This window comes from Pipistrellus hanaki (assembly GCF_964339955.1).
Source record: "Pipistrellus hanaki genome assembly, chromosome: 17".
Taxonomy (NCBI): domain Eukaryota; kingdom Metazoa; phylum Chordata; class Mammalia; order Chiroptera; family Vespertilionidae; genus Pipistrellus; species Pipistrellus hanaki.
The window spans coordinates 3,888,472-3,913,876 of record NC_140519.1 but is presented as its reverse complement, the minus strand read 5'-3'; the positions used below and the strand labels follow the sequence as shown (position 1 = coordinate 3,913,876).

General features: G+C 45.8%; 1 protein-coding gene across 6 annotated transcripts in view; it reads left to right on the top strand.

Moving 5' to 3' along the window:
- Positions 1-25,405, top strand: part of RALYL (RALY RNA binding protein like) — a 501,772-nt gene that overhangs the window by 390,489 nt on the left and 85,878 nt on the right. For all 6 annotated transcript variants that reach the window (XM_084864793.1, XM_084864798.1, XM_084864796.1 and 3 more), the window contains one exon: positions 16,016-16,091. In XM_084864793.1, coding sequence (XP_084720919.1) covers positions 16,016-16,091 — 76 coding nt within the window. The remainder of the gene's footprint in view (positions 1-16,015; positions 16,092-25,405) is intronic.

Here is a 25,405-nt window from a genome sequence, read left to right as displayed (position 1 = left end):
AGAGAATCAGAAAACCAAAGATACCGCGAAGGAAGTGTCCTTTAGCTTTCTTGCTAAATCCCTGCCCCTCCGAGCCTCTTAAGGGGAAACACTGCCCATTCATGCTCCGTGGTTGGGGATCTATGGTCCAGGAAAAGGGGGGTCCAGAGTTGTGGTCACCAGTGTCACTCAGGGCTGGGCGTCTGCAGCACGGCTGAGCGAGGCAATCCCCAGGGCCTGCCCAGCCAGCTCCGAGCTGATTAAGATGAACGAGCTCATCTGCCACTTTATGGAAGCCACAGCCTGGAATACCACAGCATAGAGCACCTGGAGATAAATATGTCCTGCTTTAGTCAACATCAAGAGAAATCAGGGCGAGGGGTAAGATTCAGCCTAACAGGAGAGACACCCTGCCCCGTGCTACTGCACGATGACCCCGGAAGACGTGATGCTCAGTGAGACAGACCAAACCCCACACGCCCCCCAATGGGCGGCCGCACCTCGCTGTGACGGACTTACTGCACCTGACTGCACACAGTGAAATGTTAAATGGTGGTTTTTGTGTGCATTTATCACTGTTTGGAAAGTGAAAGGAGGAAGACATGGGAGCGGTGGGTACTGAAGGGCTGTGCGGGGCTGGAGGAAGAGCTGGACACACCCCCTGGCTGCTGCTCACTGCACCGCAGACGCCAGAGCTCCCAGCTCAGACGCCTGGGGCCCTGGCTGCAGGCCCTGCCGCTCTGCTCACTCAGAGGGGACACCCTGAGCCTGTGTGTCACCCCGTGCTGCTGGCAGGGCCACACCTCCTCTGCCAGGGAAGGTCCCAGCCGAGCAGAACGGTGCCGGCTGCAGAGACCCAGGGAGGTGGCTGAGCCGGTGCACGAGGAGCTCCTGCTGCTCAGCCCGGGAGCCAGGGTCCCTGGTTGCACAGCTCAGTGTGGACCGGCCCAGGGTCTGCACAGTTGCCCGTCTGGGCCACAAGATCATGGCCATTGGCAGGTTTGAAGGCGTGGCTAACTGTCCAGGATCACCTTCCGCTGGCTGATGCTGCCGGTGGAGCCAGGCAGCGTGGAGCAGCAGAGGCCGGGCAGCGGGCGTGGTAGGCTCACCTTCATTGGCACGAGACTGGCAAGGGTGAGGTGGCGCTGAGCAGAGCCTGGGCAGCTGCCCATGGTACACAGGGAATGGCCCAGCCAGGAGCCAGGCAGAGCTTGAGTCTCAGGGAACATTAGGGGACACTGGCTCACTCAGATAAGCCACGTGATGTGAGAGTACAGAGGCCCCTCAAGCAGCCCCACACAGCCACACATACACATACACACACACACACACACACATTGCAAATACACACACAACAAATACACACCACAAACACACATAGACCACAAATACACACACACCACAAACACACACACATATAGACCACAAATATACACACACCACAAACACACACACACATATGGACCAAATACACACATACCACACCAAACATACACCATAGTCACACACATATACACCACAAATACACACACACTACCCCAAACACACACACACACACACACACACACACACACACACCCCTTGAGTACCTAGCCCCTCTTCAGTCAGCAGCCACCTGGGTGCCTCTGTAGCTGGTGTCACAACCGCCTGATGCCTCAGACCCCGCCCCAGCCCCCCGCCTCCCAAGCTGCCCCTCCCAGGCCTGAGGCCCGTCCACAGCGAACTCAGGCCCTTCCTCAGGACCAGAGCCATTACTGCGTACACGCCCGCACGTGTGAAACGGTGCTGCCCCTTAACGAGGACTTTTTAATGTGCCCCCGACGAAGCACCCAGTGCCCTGCAGCTCTCCCAGTGCCCTGGGGTCGCCCACTCTCCTGGGGTCTCCTGCTGGGGACTCCCGCGTCACAGGCCATCCTACGCCAGAGACTCACTGCTCTTCATGGACAGCTCAGACTTGTTAGCCCAGGAAGAAGCTGGGTGGGAATGTGACTCGGAGAGGTGTTCTCGCATCCCTACCCTCCCCAAGGGCCCGTCCCAGCTGCCTCCCACCCCCCTCTCTGCAGGCGGCACCAGGCAGATCAGACCCGCTGAGTGACCACGTGGCCGTCCAAGCCGGGAGCTGAATGTCCATCTTCCTTTCACGTTGAAACCCTCGCACTGGGTGGTGATTGTCTGTATGCCCTGCCCACGGTGTCAGAGACACCACCAGCTGCGGAGCAGCCTCTCCTTTCTCAGTGTTCACAAAAGCAGCACACCCCAAACACCAGCTCTCCCAGTCCCACCCCCTGCTCCTTTCTTGAGTGGAGACAGAGAGAGGAGGAGGAGGAGCGGGGAGGGAGAGATGGTTCCCAGGAGGCATGGGGAGGTAGGTGATATTAGAGTAAGAATAGCCACACAGCGAACCATGAGCATATTCCATGGAGGCTGAGAGATTTACACGTGATAGCTAACTGAATCCCTCCCCCAAGTACTCTGTGTAAGTACAATGGCTTTTTTACAAATGAGTGTAGGAAATTTGCCCAGCTCTCTGACCAGTAAGTCCTGGAGCTGGGGTTTAATCACAGGCAGTCTGGCTCCTGAGCCTGGTTCTGAGCCCGGCTTGGAGAACAGTGAACTTGGGCACAGGGACAGTGAGGTGCCGCTGTTGGGGGGCATGGGGAGAGGGTGCAGCGCTGAGGACCCAGCAAAGCTCACATGTGTGCCCTACCCCTCGGGGGAGCTCAGTGGGAAGGGACGGGGGGGTGGGGGGGAGTGACATGTTCCAAGTGCCTAGCCCCTAACAGAGAAGAAATGACACAGAATAAAGCAAGAGCAGGTTTGAGACAGGGAGATACAAAGGTACTGGAGGTGCCCCTCAAAATGAGGGGACGTGATTATGGGATCAGCCCCCCAAACTGCCCAGACAAGCTCGTGAGCCGTGGTTCCCTTTCTTCCATAGACAGAGGGATCTCTGACTGCCCATTTCGGCCCTATCCCACAGGGACTTCTATAATACTCTCAACAATAACAATGGCCATAATAACAGTAACTGAGAGAAGGGATTTACGCTAACTGTATTACATGTCAGTGCTTCTCAAACTTGAGTACACATAGTGGTCACCAGGTATATTGTTACAACGCAGACCTAAGCCCTGGACTGCATTTCTAACAGGTTTCTGCATGAGACAGACACTCTTGTGCACGAAGCTCCCTTTGAGTGGTGGAGCCATGCACTACTCCCCACATAGAATGCATTCAGCTGCCTAGCATTATCTTTGATGTTTAATTATGTTTATGAGTTATAAATGCCTGTTGCTGAGTTTTGGTGTTTTATACATCGCATGTGAAGTGACCCTCAAAAGGACTGAGAAAATAAGTCTGTATGTGCTCGTAGGAAAAGAGAGAAATTAGAAATGGAAGGGAGCAGACAGAAGCAAGAGCCGAAGCTTGGGATCAACCTTGCCTCACTGATGGGAATCAGGTTCTCAAGGCGATGGGTTCTCAAGGCCATTCAGACTCCTTGTTTGAATTTCAGGTTCTCAAGGTGATGGGTTCTCAAGGCCATTCAGACTCCTTGTTTGAATTTCACTTTCCTGAAGTAGCATTGTGTCCTCAAGTATGAAACTATTAATAATAGACACTTGGGCTGCAAAGAAATTAACAACATTACCATTAAGTCTATGCATTAATAATAAATGTACAGCTAAAATTATTTTTCACTGAGTATTCTTGGCAATTATCATAGGAGTTGTCTCGATTGTTAAGATCAATAGATCACTCAGTGTATTTGTAAAATTGTTCATTTTTCAAATATATTCCTAGAAGTGGGGTGACATTTCCTCCTTTTGCCCCCCTCAACCTGGCTTCCAGCCCACCCAGGCCTTCCCTACACTATTATCTGTCCATGATATATGTTTAGAATCCTAAACATATTCACAGCACTGCTGGTGAACACTTATTCAAATTTTATGTTTAACTCGTTTGGTTTCTAGAATCTTTATTTCAATAAAACATGGCCTTTTGTTATGCTGTGTGAGTTCTTTATATATTTTGGATATTAACCCTTTATCAGATGTATCACTAGCAAATATGTTCTCCCATACAGTGGACTTGAATTTTGTTTTGTTGATGGTTTCTTTGCTGGGCAGAGCTTTTTATTTTGATGTAGTTCCATTTGTTTATTTTCTCCTTAGTTTCCTTTGCCCCAGGAATGTATCAGTAAACATCTTGCTATGAGAGAAGTCTGAGATTTTGCTGCCTATTGTTTCTTCTAGGATTTTTATGGTTTCATGACTTACATTTAAGTCTTTTATCCATTTTGAGTTTATTTTTATGTATGGTGTAAATTGGTGGTCCAGTTTCTTTTCTTTTCTTTTTTTTTTTTTTTTTTTTTGCATGTGTCTGTCCAATTTTCCAAACACCATTTATTGAAGAGACTGTCTTAACTCCATTATATGCTCCTGCCTCCTTTGTCAAATATTAATTGAGTGTAATAGCTGTCTTGGGTCAATTTCTGGGGTCTCTGTTCTGTTTCATTGACCTAAATGCCTGTTCTTGTGCCAGTACCAGGCTGTTTTGATTACTATGACTTTGTAGTATAACATGATACCTAGTATTGTGATCTCTCCAACTTTGTTCTTCTTTCTCAAAATTGCTGTGACTATTTGGGGTCTTTTTTGGTTCCATATGAATTTTTGGAGTATTTATTCTAGATATGTGAAATATGCTTTTGGAATTTTAGTAGTGCTGAATTGAATCTATAGATTGCTTTGAGTAGGTAGTATTGACATTTTAATTATGTCAATTCTATCAACCATGAACAGGGTATATTCTTCCAGTTGTTTATATTTCTCCTCCCTCTTTTTTCAACAAAAGGAAGAGAAACGATCCAATTTTAAAAATGGACAAAAAATATAAATAGACACTTCTCCAAAGGGGACATACAGATGGCCAGGAAACATATGGAAAATGCTCAAGATAACTAATCATTACAGAGATAAAAATTAAAATGACAATGAGATATTACCTCATATTGCAAAATGGCTAACATCAACAAATCAACAAATGGCAAGTGCTAAAGAGAATGTGGACTGATTCAGCCACCTTAGAAAATAGTATAGAGTTTCCTCAAAATATTAAATATGGAACTGCCATTTGACCCAGTGACCCATTTCTAAGAATATATCCTGAGAATCCTGAAACACCTATGAGAAAGAATATATGCACCCTATGTTCATAGCAGTGCAATTTACTGCTAGGTAAGATCTAGAAATAGCATCAGTACATGAGTGGGTAAAGAAATTCTGAGTACATTTACATAAAGGGATATTAAGGAGCTGTTAAAAAGAGAATATCTTACCCTTTGAGACATCATTGAGCGACTTTGAAAGCATTATGCTAAGTGAAATAGCCAGTCAGAGAATGGCAAGTATCACATGAACTCACTCATATGTAGAATCTAAAGAACAAAATAATCTGGTGAACAAAATAGATCCAGAAACATAGAAGTGTGAACAATCTAATGAATCTCAGATGGAATGTGGGGGGTGGTTGGGTGGGTGGGTGGAAAGAGATTAAGCAAAGAATTTTTATGCATATATGTATAAACCAGGACAGACAATAGTGTGGTGAAGTCCTGGGGAGAGGGGCAGGGATAGGCTAGAAGGGATCAATGAGGAAAAAAAGGGGACATCTGCAATACATTCAACAATAAAGATAAATAATAAATAAATAAATAAATAAATAAACAAACAAACAAATAAATAAATATGTCCTTCATTTTGACCTTGTAGAGATTTGACAGGAGCTCATGAAATATAGAAAAACTAGAGGCCCAGGGCACGAAATTTGTGCACGGGGCGGGGAGAGAGGGAGGAGGGGAGAAACCTCAGCCCAGCCTGCATCCTCTCCAATCTGGGACTCCTCAAGGGATGTTCGACTGCCTCTCACAATCCAGGACTGCTGGCTCCCAACTGCTCACCTGCCTGCCTTCCTGATTACCCCTTACTGCTTCTGCCTGCCAGCCTGATCACCCCCTAAGCACTCCCATGCCAGCCTGATTGATGTCTAACTGCTCCCCTGTCAGCCTGTTTGCTCCAACTTCTCTCCTCTGCCGGCCTGGTCACCTCTAACTGCCCTTCCCTGCAGGGCTGATTGCCTCCAACTGCCCTTCCTTGCAGGCCTGGTCCCTCTCAACTGCCCTCCCCTGCTGGCCATCTTGTGGTGGCCATCTTGTGTCCACATGGGGGCAGCCATTATTGACCACATGGGGGCAGCTATTGTGTGTTGGAGTGATGGTCAATCTGCATATTACTCTTTTATTAGATAGGATAGAGGCCTGGTGCACAGGTAGAGGCCAGCTGGTTTGCCCTGAAGGGTGTCCCAGATTAGGGTGAGGGTTCCCTTGGGGCATGGGGCAGCCTTGAGTGAGGGGCCTGTGATGCTTTGCAGGCCAGCCACGCCTCCCAGCAACCCAAGCAGAGGCCCTAGAATCTGAAATGTATTTACCTTCTATAATTGAAACTTTGTAGCCTGGAGAGGAGCCAAGCCTCCTGTTCTCTCTGTGGCTGGAAGCCATTTCTGTTTGGATTTGTTTACCTTCTATAATTGAAACTTTGTAGATTTTAGTGGAGGCCTAGGCCATTAAGGGCAGGTGGAAAGCTTGGCTTCCTCTCTTGCCTGGGAAACCCAAGCCTCCCTCCTGCCCTCTGTGGCTGTAGCCATCTTGTTGAGTTTATTTGCATACTCTCTCTGATTGGCTGGTGGGCATGGCTTGTGGGTTTAGTGGAGGTATGGTAGGATGATCTTCAAGAAAAATATTCCAGATAAAATAAGAGACAAGGTGATGGGGGAAATGATAAGTTTCAGGAGTTAAGTAAATTCACATTTGATAAATGCCCCATTTGGTGCCAACTTTGCATCTGAGGGACGTGTGCTGTGCTTGCTGCTAAATCTCTTTAAACTAGACATTGATTATCCGTGCATCAGAGTCACAGAGCTTTATCAAGTTTCGTGGCCGCTTACACCTCAAGGCCAATCAAAGGGATGTTGACAATTAGCTAGTGGGAGTTTTGATGGAGAAAAAGTAAAACCAACAAAAGAAGAGAAACCCGTCACCAGACTTTGCTGATGATGCCAGCCTGAGGAACGGCTCACACTCACCTCCCCGGGGCCAGACCCTCACTGAGATCAGAGCCAGGAAGTGAAAAGGGACCCAGCTGGGCACGTGCACATGTCCTCGCCCCCTTTCTGTGGGGAGACCCAGTCACAAACAGCGCCTACTTCCCTGGTGATGAGCAAATAGTCTGAGTTTCCACTTTACTTGTCCTTGCAGACAGAGCCGGGGCAGAGCTTTTCTGGTCACGAATGGGATCAGTCAGGCAGCGATTTTTGCATTAGCATCCTAATACCCAAAGGCCGGTTTCTAGTGTAGTGTCAGAACTGATTTATGAAGCTAGGTGTGAGCACTCATTAAAATGCTCACAACTCAGTGGCTGCCTGGTAAAATGAGGCTGCATTCCAGTCCCACACAGTGACTGTCTTACATACTATTAGGATCTAGCTCAGGGGTGAAGCTGGCTTTGATTCTGCGAAGAGAGAAACAAGATGAGAAAGCCACTCATTGTTGTACAAAACCAGCCGTGCTCCCTCAGCTTCAGTCTAGAAATGCCCCCGAGTCCACACTGGGGAGCAAAGATGTACAGGCTCACCTTCGCCAGACTGGGGCATCGTCTTTAGGTGCGGTACCCGGGAGCCCCAGCTGACCACGGCCTTGGGAACCCACCAGGTAGCTCAGCAGAGTCAGGTGTGTTTCCCCATCACTGTCAGATGGTCCCCCCAGCACCCTTCAATCCTATAGCCTCTGGGATGCCAAGGCTCCTGGGGACTCAGCACAGGACATTCGGCTGCTTCCCCAGCCAGGCCAGGTCTGAGGGGCAGAGAAGGTAAGGCAGACTCAGCAGTTCTGGGCTGAGGCTGGTGGAGCTGTGGCTCCTGGCTGTTGTGAGGATAGGGCTGCCCTCTCTCCCAGGACAGTGCCTGGCATGGCACCGAGCTCATAGTCCAGACAGTTGTCGTGAGTATCATGGGAGCCATTTAATCTCGGTCTCTCGGGCATCTGTATGGGTGGCGTGGGAGGAGGGGCCCGCCCGCGTGTTTCCCAGGATTGCTCTGAGGAGCTGACTCAGTGATCGCTCGCCACAGAAGGTTGTCTGTGCGGGTAAGGGATGGTCTCATGCCTTCGCTTGTCAAACCAAGCAGACTCTTTTCTTCATCTCCTGGATTTTTATTCAGTGAAACAGGAGAGAATCTCCTATGGTGAACAATAAAAGCCTGAGTGGCTTTTCCCGGCAGCATCAGTATTTAAACTTTTATTTAATCCTGGGGGAGGGAGTGAAACAAAACGATCCCAAGAATAACGAAATACTTTTCATTAATTCACTTAGAATTAATTAATTAATTTTTCTTCTTGTAAATGTGTTCTCCATCTAAAAAAATCGCATCGGTAATGAGGATGCCTATTACTCTATGCGGTAGACATCACTTTGATATCAAGGTTAAGTTTCTCTCGTCATGACGGATGCACACAGGTGGTAGAGTTGGGCAACAAGTGTGTGTTTACTATAATAGTGTAAATATTACATGATTTCAAAGATTCAATTCATTTTTAAAGGGGAATGTTCCCGGTTGAATACATGCAAATAAATTAATGTAAAACACTTTTATAAGTATTTCTGGTTGTCTTACAAACCAGAGTTTCAGGGACGCTCTGTGTGGCTGGATAGTCACAGGGTGCCATCCAAAACATCTCCTCGTTTATATCCGTATAAAGCACTGAGGAGGTACATAACTGAGTGGTTCTTTTTCCACAATCTTATGCTTTAATATCCAAGAAAGATATCCAAGAAAGGGATAGATGATGGCATTTTGCCAAACTTATTTTGCCATTATTTATGTGTTTGGCAGTGTACCTAACAGGATCTTCCAAAAAACTAGCCACCCGGCCAGTGCTGACCAAGTGAGCTGGCTACACTGCCACAAGCCGTGCAGAGCTACACCGGCTGGGCTGTGGAAAGCCAGCTGACTGGCAGACTCATTGAGCACCTGCTGGACAAACACCGGTGGGCAGGCAGGAAGGGGAGTGGAATGGTGACTGTCCTGTAGGCATCCCAAGTCAAAGGAGCAGTCAGTAGTCAGCACCGCTGGAACAATGTAGTGAGTGAGATGGGAGCAGAGAGGAGAGCCATGCCTGTTTGGGTATAGAGTTGAAGGTATCTTCCCAAGACTCAAAGCATAAAATCATAGAATGCAGCCACTAACACATTCAGTGGTATGCTACCAGGACCTGGACACATGCGGAGAATATTTCCGCATGTAGGCTGTCCTTGCTGAGGATGACACTTTGCAACGGCACCTGTCTCCCTCTGCCACGAATCATTTACCTCAAATTCAAAGAGGCTCGTTCAGCTCATTGACTTTTTCCAGTTTTGTAACTTTCTAGCTATTTCTCTCATAGTATATCAACATTGCTTATTTAGTGTCAAACTAAAGAAGGAAAGAAAACTCATTACATTTTTTAGAACATTAAATATATTTCAATAAAGTCAGTGGCCCAACAGAATATTTTTCAATTGTTTGGATCTGAGGTGTAGTATTAGAAGGATAAAATTTTCTCTTTTCTAAGGTTTTCCAGGAAAATGGAAATGAAAAGAAAGCTGGGGTATCAATACTCATATCTGACAAATTAGATCTCAGAGTGAAGGACATAACAAGAGATAATGAAGGCCACTTCATAATACTAAAGGGAGCAATCAAACAAGAAGAAATAACCCTGGTAAATATATATGCACCCAATACGGGAGCACCCAAATACAATACATAAAAAAAACTGCTGGAGGACATTAAGGGAGAGATTAATAGCAATACAATCATTGTAGGAGATTTTAATACCCCACTGTCACCCTTCGACAAATCATCTAAACAAAAAATCAGCAAAGAAATATCAATCCTAAATGACTCACTAGACCAGATAGAATTAATTGACATCTTCAGAACATTCCACCCCAAAGCCACAGAATATACATTCTTCTCAAATGCACATGGGACATTCTCAAAGATAGACCACATTTTGGGACATAGGCAAAGTCTCTTCAAATTCAAGAAGATAGAAATCATATCAAGCATCTTCTCAGGCCATAATGGCATAAAACTGGAAATTAACTACAATAAAAATAATCCAAAGAAATCAAACACATGGAGACTAAACAGCATGCTATTAAACAAGGACTAGGTTACCAGAGAAATCAAGGAAGAAATTAAAAACATCCTGGAAACAAATGACAATGAAAACACAAAAATCCAAAATCTATGGGACACAGCAAAAGCAGTTTTGAGAGGGAAGTTCATATCCTTACAAGCCTATTGCAAAAAACTAGAAAAAAAGGGTAACAAATGATCTAACTCTACAACTCAAAGAGTTAGAAAAAGAGCAACAAGAAAAGCCCAGTGTAAGCAGAAGGAAGGAAATAACAAAAATCAGAGCACAGATAAACGACATAGAGACCAAAGAAACAATACATAAGATCAACAAAACCAAGAGCTGGTTCTTTGAAAGGATAAACAAGATAGATGGACCTCTAGCCAGGCTAACCAAGAAACAAAGAGAGAGGACCCAAATAAACAAAATCAGAAATGAAAGAGGTAAAATAACAACAGACCCCACCAAAATACAACGGATTGTTACAAAATACTATGAACAACTCTACTCCAACAAACTGAACAACCTGGAGGAAATGGACATATTCCTAGAAAAATACAAACTTCCAAAACTCAATCAGGAAGAATCTAAAAATCTCAATAAACCAGTGACTTGGGAAGAAATTGAAACAGTCATCAAAAAGCTTCCAGCAAACAAAAGCCCAGAGCCAGATGGCTTCACAGGAGAGTTTTACCAAACATTCAAGGAAGAACTAAAACCTATCCTCCTCAGACTATTCCAAAAAATCCAAGAGGAAGGAACACTTCCAAACTCCTTCTATGAAGCCAGCATCACCCTAATATCAAAACCAGATAAAGACAACTCAATGAAAGAGAATTACAGGCCAATATCCCTCATGAACACAGATGCCAAAATCCTCAACAAAATTCTAGCAAATCGACTCCAGAAGAACATCACAAAGATCATACACCACGACCAAGTAGGATTTATTCCAGGAATGCAAGGATGGTAAAATATCCGCAAATCAATAAACGTGATACATCACATAAACAAATTGAAAGATAAAAATCATATAGTCATATCAATTGATGCAGAAAAAGCATTCGATAAAATCCAACACCCTTTTCTGATAAAAACTCTTAACAAGGTGGGAGTACAAGGATCATACCTCAACATAATAAAAGCTATTGTATATATGATAAACCCACAGCCAACATTATACTCAATGGGCAAAAACTAAAACCATTCCCTCTAAGAACAGGAACAAGACAGGGATGCCCACTCTCGCCACTCCTGTTTGACATAGTACTGGAAGTACTAGCCATTGCAATTAGACAAGAGGAGGAAATAAAAGGCATCCAAATTGGAAAAGAAGAAGTAAAGTTATCCTTATTTGCAGATGACATGATATTGTACATAAAAAACCCAAAAGACTCCATTAAAAAACTAATTGACTTAATAAATGAATTTGGCAATGTAGCAGGATACAAAATTAATGCCAAGAAATCCATGGCATTTCTATACACCAACAGTGAAACTGCAGAAACAGAGACTAAAAAAGCAATTCCATTTACCATCGCACCAAAAAAATTAAGATACCTAGGAATAAATTTAACTAAGGAAGTAAAGGACCTATATGCAGAAAACTACACGACACTGAAAAAAGAGATAGAGGAAGATGTAAGGAGATGGAAGAACATACCATGTTCATGGATTGGTAGAATCAACATCATCAAAATGTCCATACTTCCTAAAGCAATCTATAGGTTCAATGCACTCCCCATTAAAATACCAATGACATATTTCACCGACCTAGAAAGAACTCTCCAAAAGTTCATTTGGAACAACAAAAGACCCCGAATAGCCACAGCAATCCTGAGAAAGAAGAGTTAAGTAGGAGGGATCTCAATACCAGACTTCAAACTATATTACAAAGCCACTGTTCTCAAAACAGCCTGGTACTGGCACAGGAACAGACATATAGATCAATGGAATCGAATCGAGAACCCAGATATCAACCCAAATCACTATGCTCAATTAATATTTGACAAAGAAGGCACGAATATACAATGGAGTCAAGACAGTTTCTTCAATAAATGGTGTTGGGAAAATTGGACAGACACATGCAAAAGAATGAAACTGGATCACCAACTTACACCATTCACAAAAATAAACTCAAAATGGATACAGGACTTAAACATCAGATGGGAAACCATAAAAATACTAAAAGCATCCACAGGCAGCAAAATCTCAGACATATGCCAAAAGAACTTCTTCACTGATACTACTCCTAGGGCAATGGAAGCTAAAGAGAAAATAAACAAATGGGACTACATCAAAATAAAAAGCTTTTTTACAGCAAAAGAAACCATCAATAAAACAACAAGAAAGCCCACTGTGTGGGAGAACATATTTGCAAATGATACCACTGATAAAGGTTTAATCTCCAACATCTACAAACAGCTTATACAACTAAATAAAAGGAAGATGAATAAGCCAATTAAAAAATGGGCAATGGACCTAAATAGAACATTTTCAAAGGAAGACAGAAGGAAGGCCAAAAGGCACATGAAAACATGCTCAAAGTCACTAATTGTCCGAGAGATGCAAATCAAAACAACAATGCGGTACTATCTCACACCTGTCAGAATGGCCAACATCAACAAGTCAACAAACGACAAGTGTTGGCGAGGTTGCGGAGAAAAAGGAACCCTCGTGCACTGCTGGTGGGAATGCAGACTGGTGCAACCACTGTGGAGAACAGTGTGGAGTTTCCTCAAAAAACTGAAAATGGAACTCCCATTTGACCCAGTAATCCCACTTCTAGGAATATATCCCAAGAAACTAGAAACACCAATCAGAAAGGATATATGCACCCCTATGTTCATAGCAGCACAATCTACAATAGCCAGAATTTGGAAACAGCCTAGGTGCCCGTCAGCAGATGATTGGATCCAAAAACCATGGTACATCTACACAATGGAATACTATGCTGCCATAAAAAAGAAGGAATTCTCATCATTTGCAGCAACCTGGATGGAATTGGAGAACATCATGCTGAGTGAAATAAGCCAATCAATGAAAGAGAAACACCACATGACCTCACTCATTTGTGGATGATAAAGAACATTATAAACTGATGAACCAAAAGATAGATATAGAGACAGTATATCAACAAGTAGACTGTCAAATTACAGCGGGGAGGGGAGGAAGATCTGAGGGAGATAATAGATCAACCGAAGGACTTTTATACATGCATATAAGTACAACCAATGGACACAAAACTCTGGGGAGGGAGGGGATGTGTGGAAGGGAGGGAGGGGGGCAAAAAAAATCAATAAAATATATTAAATAAATAAATAAATAAATAAATAAATAAAATTTTCTCTTTTCTGTATTTCTTATGCTTACTTGGAATATTGAAACCTCAAAATAGATATGTGTTTTCCCTGGCCAGTGTGGCTCAGTTGGTTGAACATCATCCCATACACGGAGAGGTCACCAGTTGGATTCCCAGACAGGCTATATGCAGGAGGTAGCCAATACAGTAGATGGTGCTCTCTCATCTATGCTTTTCTCTCTCAATGATGTTTCTCTCTTCCTTTTCCTTCCTCTCTTTTTCTAAAATCAATAAAATTTATTTTAAAATATAGAAATGGTTCTATTATATAATGTGGGTCCTTACAGAGGCTCACAATCCTCACATCCCTCCCCCCTCCCTGTGTGGAGGTCTCCTATGTCCAGGAGTCTCCGGCCTGGGGTAAAGCCTTAGCTTCCTCTGCTTTGTCCCTGTGTGTGGGAAGGGATCAGGGGAGTTCCTCCACGCAGGTGAACCTAAACAGAAACTCCTCAAGAGACTGCTTTTTGGTGGTACTTACCTAGTTTCACCAACCGTCTCTAAAATAACATGATTCTTATACTCAGGGACTAGAGTCCACCAGCTTGGTACAAAGATACCTCCATAGGTACTTCTGCACAACAACTAGGAATACAACTAGGATTTTGAGGACTATCTCAAAAGAATTTGTAGAGGATAATTAAATATTTGTTGAGGATACCTCCAACTCTATTAAGTCCTTTCTTCTTTCTTGAGGACACTATAAGATTCCTAAATATTAGTATTTGGTATGAATTTATTTGCAAACTCAAGAACTTAAGAAATTACACTTTATGTTCTGTATCTTAATATTTTGCTCCAAAGCTCATATCTTATGAGAGTGGCCTAAAGTGGAAGCTTGGTCATCCCTCTTCTTGCCCTACCTGTGTGTCACTGGCACACTGCCAGGCAATCGGGAAAGATGCCTCAGAGGTTGCTCTGCCACTGACCACAGAAGCTACTGTTAAGATGCCATTCACTTGGTAGGTACGGTTATTCCAAGGTCAACAGCTCTTGAGACATAAAAACCTGAGCTTTGGCTTCCAGAGAAGTTGGGTTGTTCTCAAGACACAACTGAATCTTGTATTTATAAAATTTAATATGAAGGAAATGCTCACTCATCCCAATCTTTGCAATGTTTTATGTTCACTGGTTATCTGAGCTCTCTGCCCACTGTCCCTGGTCTCCAACCAACGTCTTTCACCCTCACCCCTGGCACAACAACTAGATTTCAGATGATGGTCATTAAAACAGTGTAGAACATATAAATTTACGTATCTGTGTACATATATAAAAGGCTAAGCAACTGTCCAATAGCTATGACACACACTGACCACCAGGGGGCAGATGCTCAATGCAGAAGCTGTTGAACTGTGACTTGGCAGCAGCGGGTTCTCAGGTGATGTACCCCGGAACCAGAGAGGAGGGAGTTGGATTCCTGGGTATGTCACCTGAGAACCGCCCTTTTGCAATCCAGGACCCCCTGGGGGATGTTGGAGAGCCAGTTTTGGCCCAATCCCCACAGGCCAGGCCGAAGGACCCCAACTGCCAGGGGGACTCTGTTCACTCCACAGACACCCTTAAGGCCGTGCCCTCCCAGGTGCTGCCTGCCGGGGAGGGACCATGGGAGGTTGGCTCTAGGGTGTGTCTGGCCCATCTTGCCCAGTCCCACCCCCCACTCCCAGCCACCTTCTAATTAATTTCCTTTCAATGTGCTCATCCATCCCTAACACTGTGTATTGGATCCAGTCCACAGAAATAGAAGTCTTCCCTTTTTCTTATAAAACAGTGTCCCTCACTTCTTTCCAATTGTCCTTCAAGTCTGTCTCCTTTGGATTTCCCTTTATATCATCCTCTGGAAGTTTTAATTGTATTAAATCTAGTTAATTGTGTCATTTTCCAAACCTTTGGACACAGCTTTGCAATTTTTCATGTTTTACACATTTTTAAAAAAATTAAGTTGGTCAATTGCATGCAGATACTCTTTTGTCATGTGTTTAAGCATCTTCTTGTTGAATCTTAGTGACTTTATCAGAGTTGTGGTTCCTGAAGCAAAGAATATGTTCTCTTCTTAATATTTCTCTCTCTCCCCTCCCCTCTCCTCTCTTTGTCTCTCATTTTTAGTAAGCACTCCTAATTCCCCCTACCCTGTTCAACATTTTCTCTTTTCATGCCACTTATCAGTTTCTAATCTGTCATGCATGTTTCTCACTTACTGTGTCTGTTGCCCACAGTCTGTCCCCCGGTAGAAGATGGTTCCACAGAGATGTGTCTAACCTGTTTGGTACATGACCTATCTCCACCAGTGCCAGCCTGAGTCAGTGCTCAGTGAATCCTTGTTGAATGAGTGAAGGACACATAACATTTGCATAGACAAATGGCAAGAAGAATCTAAAACTTCATGGCTTACTTTCCTCAAATGGCTTCATAGTTCCTTAATCCTTCTATTTTATCTTTGCTTCTAGATATCAACATGGCCGGGGAGCCCAAACCCTACAGACCAAAACCCGGGAACAAGAGGCCCCTCTCCGCACTTTACAGGTGAGTGTGAGCACCGGGCCGCACTGTGGCGTGGAGATGCCCACCAACTGGAAAGGCAGTGCGGGTAGCCTATGCGGGCGAATAGGAGCAGCCAGCACTCGTCACGGGGCTGGACTAGGACCTCCTGCCTGGCGGAACCTCTCAGACAGCTCTCTCACCTGGTGACATCTTTGGGGCGCTGGCAGGTGGTGGGACGGTCAGCTTTCGGTGATGGCCGCATGCCTGCACTGTAGGTGGCTCACACGTGGCGCTAGATTTAATTTAATTTTCACAGCAATGCTGCTCTCCTCTTTCAGACCAAGACGCTGACATGCAGCTTCTGAGCGAGTCCCTGGCCACCCCCGCATCTGCCTCCCTTCCCGCACCCAACCCCACTTTCACGCACAACCCCACGCACAGCCCCACCCACAGCCCACGCACAGCCCCACCCACAGCCTCACCCACAACACCACCCACAGCACCACCCACAGCCTCTCCCACAGACTCACCCACGGCCCCACCCACAGCCACACCCACAGCCTGGCTTCCAGGGCGGTCCAAAGAGAACCAGTCAGAGCTGGGACTATGGAGCCCAGCCTGTGCTGTCTGCCCCAGAAGAGAGCTGAGAAGACGCTTTGGAAGTGTGTCTGATTGATCTTAGTATTGTGTGCGAGTTTATTGAATTGTAACTGAGGTTTTTAACGTAAGATGGAAAGCTAGACGACTCCATACAATGTGCTGCTTAGTCCAGGGCGTGTGGACGTGATTGCGATGCTTTGAAACGCAGCTGGTTCCCGGTGGTTTTGGTGTGTGGCGCCCCTGCAGCTGAGGGGCAGCGGGGAAAGCCAGGATGGTCATTAGAAGGCAGTCCGCGGGGAAAGGCAGGCCGGCATTTTAAAGCAGCCCACGGGGAAAGCCAGGATGGTCATTAGAAAGCAGTCCGCGGGGAAAGTAAGGCCGGGCATTACAAAGCAGCCCGCGGGGAAGCGAGGCCGGGCATTACAAAGCAGCCCGCGGGGAAAGCCAGGATGGTCATTAGAAAGCAGTCCGCGGGGAAAGTAAGGCCGGGCATTAAAAAGCAGCCCACGGGGAAAGCCAGGCCGGGCATTAGAAAGCAGCCTGCAAGGAAAGGCAGGCCGGGCATTAGAAAGCAGTCCGTGGCGGCTGGCTCTTCAGTTCCGCTGCCCCTGCAGGGCCGTCCACTTTCCTGTCTTAGGTCCTCAGGTGGTTCCATTTTCCTAGAGAAAAGAGCTTGTGAGAAGACACAAGGGCGCTTCGAGCTGTCATTCCTCATCTCTCAGCCACTTCAATTGTGAATTCAAAAGAATCAGAAACAGGGCCATTTCCGTCTGACACTGCGCACAGACCACACTGACTTTTATGCGATTTCCATGTTTACACAAATGAAGGCTGAGATGCGCTGACACTGCCAATTGGTCACCAAGGGAACAGAGCGCTGCTAGAAAGCCCCTGTGTGAGGTGCGCCCTCCTGTGAGCTCTGTCCTCCCTTCTTCCTCTTCCGTGGGGCAGCTGTTTGCATGCTCCTCCTTTACCCTTCACTCCCAGCTCCAGCTGCACTGTGCACCTGGCTTCCTGGGTGGGGAAGTAAGCTTATGAGTCACCCAAGGCTTTGCCTGGAGTCAGGTGACAAGATCAGAGCCTGAATCCTGGGTGCCGCCTTGGAGACTGGTGACCTCGCTGGGAGCTCACGGCCATCCCCACCTGCTACCATCGGACTGCACAGCTTATGACAAGCAGATTCCTGCCACCAAAGCCACAGTCCATTCCATTCCTCTCCATGTGACGTGAGAACACGCGTTACCACCTATTCGCGTTGCTTCAAGATCTTCTTCACACATAGTTGTGTAATTCCCTTAAAGCTGATTTTCTCTTAATTTTTATTGATAGATTTTAGTGAGAGAAAGGAGGAGGGGGAGGAAAAGGAGGAGGAGGAGGAGGAGGAGGAGGAGGAGGAGGAGGAGGACGAGGAGGAGGAGGAGGAGGAGGAGGAGGAGGAGAGATATCAATTTGTTGTTTCACTTATTTATGCATTCATTGGTTGCTTCTTCCATGTGCCCTGACCAGGGATCACACCACAGCCTTGGCATATCAGCACGACCCTCTGACCAATCAGCCCCAGCCAGGGTGGTGGCTCCCTAACAGGGTGACACTGAACAATGGAGGTGGAAGCGCCCAGTGGTGTCGGGAAATGTGACTGGAAGCAGCGCGCACAGGGTGCTTTCTGCTTTCCTGTTCTTTGCATCTTGGGGTCTTTTTCCTCACTGTCACATGAAAGGACTGGGATGATTTTATTTGTTCATTCATTCATTTGTACAAAACATTCACTGTGTACTTACTCTAGTCTGGGCACTGTGACAGTTGACCTTCCTGGCAAGTGACAGGAAAATGCAAGGCTGAGGGCAGGGAGAGGACAATGAAGTAAAGCAATGATGTCACAGTTACAGGTAACCTCGGGTTTGCCTCATGCCCTAAAGTGCTGTCTCTGTATGTTTGCTCAGCGGGGATGGAGAAGGTCTGCCATCACACTCTCCTCTCCTCTTACTTCCATTTCCTTTCCATCATCACCACAGAGCAGCACCTAATGGAGTATCCACACAGGCATCACGTGCCTGCCCCTTCTCGTGCCTGAGTTTTGACTTAGCCAGACAGGCTGCACTGATCATGCATCATATGCTAAATTAACATGGCCTATGGAGAAGACAATAACATTTAAAACATAGTGTAGCTGCAAAACATTTCTTGTCTTGTGCATGCTTTAGGTGTACATGTAAATAAGGAACATGGATGCATATAAATACATACGGATATGTAAGATAGGAAGTGAGAGCAGTACTGCCGGCGGGGAAGGGGCACAAAGTCTGGGTGCTGCTGCTGCACAAGCAGATGGTCACTTGGCAGACACGCCAGGCACAGACTCCGCCCCGCACAGAGGTCTGAAGAGCATGGCATGCCACTGGAGCAGGATCGGCCACTGGCGAAGGCCACAGAACTGGACTGTCTGGTGGCCAGACTCTCATCAGATGAAGACGGTCAGGCTTCGGTTCTCAGGCTCATGGGGAACAGTGGCTCAGGTTCAGGATTGGAAGAAGGGAGCAGAAGTAATGATTTCCATCTTGAACATGAATTCATAAAGACAGACAATTCACGAAAATAGCACTTGTAATAAAAAGGTCTCTCGCTCGAGGCTATTAATATAGGAAAGGTAATTAGTCAATTGTGAACATTCATAAAACTTGGACCTCATATAATGGTAAAGAGCAAATACTCTCCGAGGAAATGTAACATTGGTTAATTTGCTGCTTCTAACATTCTGTGTCCATCACTGTGCATCCACAATAATGATTTGTCCCAGGAAGTGAGTCTCCCCACAAACACAGTTCCAACGGTACTAACTCATTGCTCAATGGGGAGAAGGGTGGTGTGATGGTTTCCCCTCTGCTTGGAGAGGAAACAGAACTTTCCTCTGATGTGAGCAAGGCTGGCAATGTATCTGAGCTGAAAGCTGACTGACAGTGTATCTGAGCTGAAAGCTGACTGACAGTGTATCTGAGCTGAAAGCTGACTGACAGTGTATCTGAGCTGATAGCTGACTGACAGTGTATCTGAGCTGATAGCTGACTGACAGTGTATCTGAGCTGATAGCTGACTGACAGTGTATCTGAGCTGATAGCTGACTGACAGTGTATCTGAGCTGAAAGCTGACTGACAGTGTATCTGAGCTGATAGCTGACTGACAGTGTATCTGAGCTGATAGCTGACTGACAGTGTATCTGAGCTGATAGCTGACTGACAGTGTATCTGAGCTGATAGCTGACTGACAGTGTATCTGAGCTGATAGCTGACTGACAGTGTATCTGAGCTGATAGCTGACTGACAGTGTAGCAGAGCTGATTGCTGACTGACAGTGTAGCAGAGCTGATAGCTGACTGGCAGTGTAGCAGAGCTGATTGCTGACTGACAGTGTAGCAGAGCTGATTGCTGACTGACAGTGTAGCAGAGCTGATTGCTTACTGACAGTATAGCAGAGCTGTTAGCTGACTGATAGTATAGCAGAGCTGATAGCTGACTGGCAGTGTAGCAGAGCTGATTGCTGACTGACAGTGTAGCAGAGCTGATAGCTGACTGACAGTATAGCAGAGCTGATTGCTGACTGACAGTGTAGCAGAGCTGATTGCTTACTGACAGTATAGCAGAGCTGTTAGCTGACTGATAGTATAGCAGAGCTGATAGCTGACTGGCAGTGTAGCAGAGCTGATTGCTGACTGACAGTGTAGCAGAGCTGATAGCTGACTGACAGTATAGCAGAGCTGATTGCTGACTGACAGTGTAGCAGAGCTGATTGCTTACTGACAGTATAGCAGAGCTGTTAGCTGACTGATAGTATAGCAGAGCTGATAGCTGACTGGCAGTGTAGCAGAGCTGATTGCTGACTGACAGTGTAGCAGAGCTGATAGCTGACTGACAGTATAGCAGAGCTGATTGCTGACTGACTGTGTAGCAGAGCTGATTGTTGGCAGTGTATCAGAGCTGATTTCCAAATGTGGTCTATGGTGTTCTACAATTCTTCTCATAACAACCTGTCCACCCCACATAGGTGACCATAGGAATCAAGATTTTCACTGCGAGTAAATGCAAGACTCCTTACAATTATGACAGGATAAGCTGTAGCATCATTTTTTAACGTCCCTACCCTTGGTGTGTTAGCTATGAATGTGGGTTATGTCAGAGGAATTCCAGTGATCAAAAAACTTCAGAACATGGTCCAAACAAAAGGCCTGTGCAAGAGCCTGGTGATGTGACAATTGATCCTGAGGCGTATTGTCAGCCTTCCTGGCACTCTGTTACATCATGGGAAAGGAGACCCCAATGTCCCCTGGAACCTTGAATAGAAAGGAAGTATTAGGAGTTAATTTCAACTAATGATAAGTCGCAAACACCAATGTGGAGGGGAGCTCCTGACACCAGTGCTGCATCCCCTTGCTCTGTGCACCGAGCAATGTTTCGAGGACTTGCTGTTCATTGTATGTACACTCTGTCTCCTTTTACAATGTCAAGGATGACACACACCCACTTTCAGGAGCCTGCTACTTCCAGTGTCAGTGTCTCCCGCTGCCCTGCTAAGGGCTTCATTCGCCTCCCCCGCCAGCTGGGCCCACGTGCACGTGGAGCGTGAGGTTTTAAAGGTAGCCCTGTCCCTGCCCCGCATCCCATCCTTCTGGCATGGACACCAGCCCAGCACTGGCACTCAGGCCAGAGTCCATCCGAAAACAGGATATTAACCCCTTAGCGGATGTATCTTGCCAAATGTCTTCTTCCATTCAGTAGGTTATTGTTTTTTCTTGTTGGTTTTCTTTGTTGTGCAAAAATGTTTTAGTTTGATGTAGTTTCCATTTGTTTATTTTTATTATTTGCTTCACTTACCCAAACAGATAAATCAACAACAACAACAACAAAAAATGACTAAGAGTGACATTGAAGTGTTTGCTGGAGGAGCCAGTGTTGGTTAGGTCTTGTCCACGGGAAGTCTGATCTACAGGGAGGTATCACAGGGCCCAGGTGTCCACTAGCTTTCCTGCAGACTGGAACCTTTAAAACGAAAGAAAAATAATTTCATTTAAAATGTTTCTTAACATGCTGAGGTCAAGTTTCAATGTAAATAATTTATATTCTTTGATAAAATAGTTTACTATATTTTTCTTTTAGCTCCACCTCTATGCAACTCTGTTCAAAATAGAGTTTTTAAAAAATGGACAAAAGAAGTGGGAAGAGTCCTAAAGAAGGTATGCCAAAGCTCACTAATGTCATTTAAGTAATAAGCAAAGCGACAGCAAAAGTCCACAAAATTGCTAATGGCTAAATTTAACTCCAACCTAAGTCCAGATAAACCTTAATCTCTTAAATATCCAAACGTGTGATAGGTATATGGCTTATGTTATTAGGTCCAATTTGAAATTTGATTAAAACACTATATCACTAAAATAATTTTTAAATAAATAACAATATAAAGAAAATAAGATTATTTTATTAAACACACATACAAATACTCTCACTTAGACAGGCACTCACTTATACACAAATATACATACATCTATGCATACTTATTAGTTTAAAAAGTGTTTACTGGGTATTCTTCTAGGGGTTTTATGGTTTTGAGTCTTACATTTAAGTCTCTCATCTATTTTGAGTTTTTTCTTGTATAGGGTGTAAGAAGGTGGTCTTGTTTCACTTGTTTTGCCAATATCTGTCCTCTTTTCCCAACATTTATTGAAGAACCTGTCTTTACTCCATTGATTATTCTTGCCTCCTTTGTCATAAATTAGTTGAGCATATATGCACAGGTTTATTTCTGGGCTCTCTATTCTGTTTCATTAATCTATGTGTCTGTTCTATGCCAGTACAGTACTGTGTTTATTACTATGGCCTCATCAAATAGTTTGATATCAGGTAGGGTCACACTTCTGATGCTGCTCTTCTTTCTCAAGATTAGCATTCTATATAATAAAAGAGTAGTATGCAAATTGGCCATCACTCTGTGATAAAATGGCAGCCCCCACAGCCACAAGATGGTGGCGCCCAGTCCTCTAAGCCCCGCAGAATGCTGCCCAGAGGCCCTCATGATCCTTTATAAAAAAGAAAAATATATTCACTCCCCACGGAGCAATCCTGTCCCAGCCCCAGCCTGGGGTCTCAGTCACTGAGTCACACCAGCCAGGAAGATATGGAGTAGTCTTAAATGTATATATAGATATATATCTATATTTATATATATATAGTTGATTTTTTACCGAGAGGAAGTGAAAGGGATAGAGAGTTAGAAACATCATAAGAGAGAAATATCAATCAACTGCCTTCTGCACACTTCCCACTGGGTATGTGCCCCCAACCAAGGTACATGGCCTTGACCGAAATCAAACCTGGGACCCTTGAGTCTGCAGGCCGTCACTCCATCCATTGAGCCAAACCAGTTAGGGCTGTCCAATATGTTAAAGAAAAAACCCTATCTAATAAAGAGGGAATGTGTAGGGGAGGGCATTTGGGGACGACTAGGCTGGCAGGGGAGCAGTTAGGCATTGATCAGGCTGGCAGGGGAGTGGTTAGGGGGTAATCAGGCTGGCAGGCAGAAGCAGTTAGGGGCAATCAGGCAGGCAGGTGAGCAGTTGGGAGCCAGCAGTCCTGGGTTGTGAAAAGGATGTCTGACTGCCTGTTTAGGCCCAGCAGTCAGACATCCCCAGAGGAGTCCCATATTGGAGAGGGTGCAGGTTGGGCTGAGGAACACACACCTCTGTGCACAAATTTTATGATCCCAGCCTCTAGTATAAAATTTAAAAAATATATATTAAGTAGGGTTTGTGTAGCAACCACAGTCTCTTTCTGCTCCTGGTCCACTCTTTCCAAGCAAATCATGGGCATGGAAAAGTGTGATTCCAATATCTGCAAGATAAAATGCAAAAACGATAATGTCTACTTCTAACACTCAAAGTGAATACCCATGCATCTGGGTAATTCTCTTCAATCCATACTTTCCAAGAGAAAGGGAACTCCTGCTGAAGCAGAGAAAGCCCTGGTGCAGTGGAATAAGCTAGTTTTCCTTCCTGCTTCTCTCAAGACAACTTACCATCCTGTGGCCAACGATGAACCTCAAAAAGAGTAATGGTCTTCCTGGGCAGTGTGGCTCAGCTGGCAAGAGTGTGGTCCCGTGCACCAAGTTCATGGTTCAACCCCGGTCAGGCCTCATGCCTGGGTGTTAGGTTCAATCCCTGGTCAGAGTGCTTACAAGAGGCAACTGATCAATGTTTCTCTCATGCATCAATGTCTCTCTCTCTCTCTCTCTCTCTCTCTCTCTCTCTCTCTCTCTCTCTCTCTCAAAAAAAAAAAAAAAAAAAAAAAATTAAAAATAAATAAATAAATAAATAAACCAAAGAACAAACAGTCATTCCAAGAAGGCTAGACCTACAGAGCAGCCCGGTTCAAATGACACACAGAGCCACGCCAGCGGTCAGAGAAAGCAGGAGCCGCTGACCGGGCTCACTGCCCCGCCCCACCCTAAGCAGAGAGCCTGTGCCTGGTGTGTGTGGCCTCTCACTGAGCACCCCTCCTGGGGGGAGAAATGCCCGGGAATGGCCAGCGAGGCGTGAGGCCGGGGCTGATGGAGACATGCCCCCTCCCAGCCGCCAACTGACTATCCTTCAGAGCTGATGTCTCTCTCTCTCTCTCTCTCTCTCTCTCTCTCTCTCTCTCTCTCTCTCTCTCTCTCTCTCTTCCCACAGACACACACACACACTTTCTCTCTGAAATCAATAAATGTATATATATTTTTAAAAATAATTCAGGGTTTTGGTTACACTCTGAGTTACCTTCTCTTCTATGACCTTCTAGCTGTAAGGTCTTGGGAAGCTGCCCAATCCTCTGCCTCAGTTTCCCATAAAAAATGGAGATGATGATGGCCTCAGGGCAATTATGAGGCTTAGATGTGCACACCTGCTAAGACTACAGCCCAGTTCCGAACAGCAGCTCTCACCCTAGGCGTTAAGTGCACACCATAAAGCACAGGCTGGCAGGCGGGCTAGAGCCTGGATGGTGTGCCCTGCAGCACACTCCCTCTTCTTCCTTCCCCCCTGCCCCCCCCCTACCCCGCCCCACTCCTGGGGAGGCGGAGAAGTCCCTGTAGCGCCACCAGCCCGGGTTGATACAGCATCCTGTGCCTCCTTTGCCAGCTGCAAGGTGCACACGGATGAACTGCAGCCCTCCACCCGCAGGCCTGAGGGGCCTTAGAATTCCTGTCAGCACACTGTTCCCAGCGGCCACCATCAATTAGTCAGAATTGACACAAAAATTAAAACGTTTGACCTCTCAGCTCTGGAGTAGACAAGCTTTTAGGAAATGATTGCCCCTGTGGTCACACCCAGAGCTGCTCGTTGTCATGAGCTTCTCAGTGTGGTGTCAGAGCAGCATCGGAGACTGCAGGCGGGGCAACCGGGGCATCTCCGGCAGCTCTGCGCCTGGAGGTCCTGCACCCGGAGAGGGGCTGAGGGGCCTGAGAACACCCTTGAAGCGCCTGCCCATGGCGAGCGGACAGACCATCGTTTTCTTCCAGACAGCTGACACTTGACATCATTCTGCATCAGAGCCAGGTGCGCCGCCAAGTGGTTAGACACCCGTGTGCTCTTCAGACTGGCCCCCGGATTTCTGAGCCCACCTGGCCGCTGCAAAGCTGTGATGATATCATTGTCTCTGTTCCAAGCTGCACTCCATGCCTGGGACAGCTCTGCATCTGCTCTCATGGTCCCGACACATGCCCAGACCTCCTCTCCAGC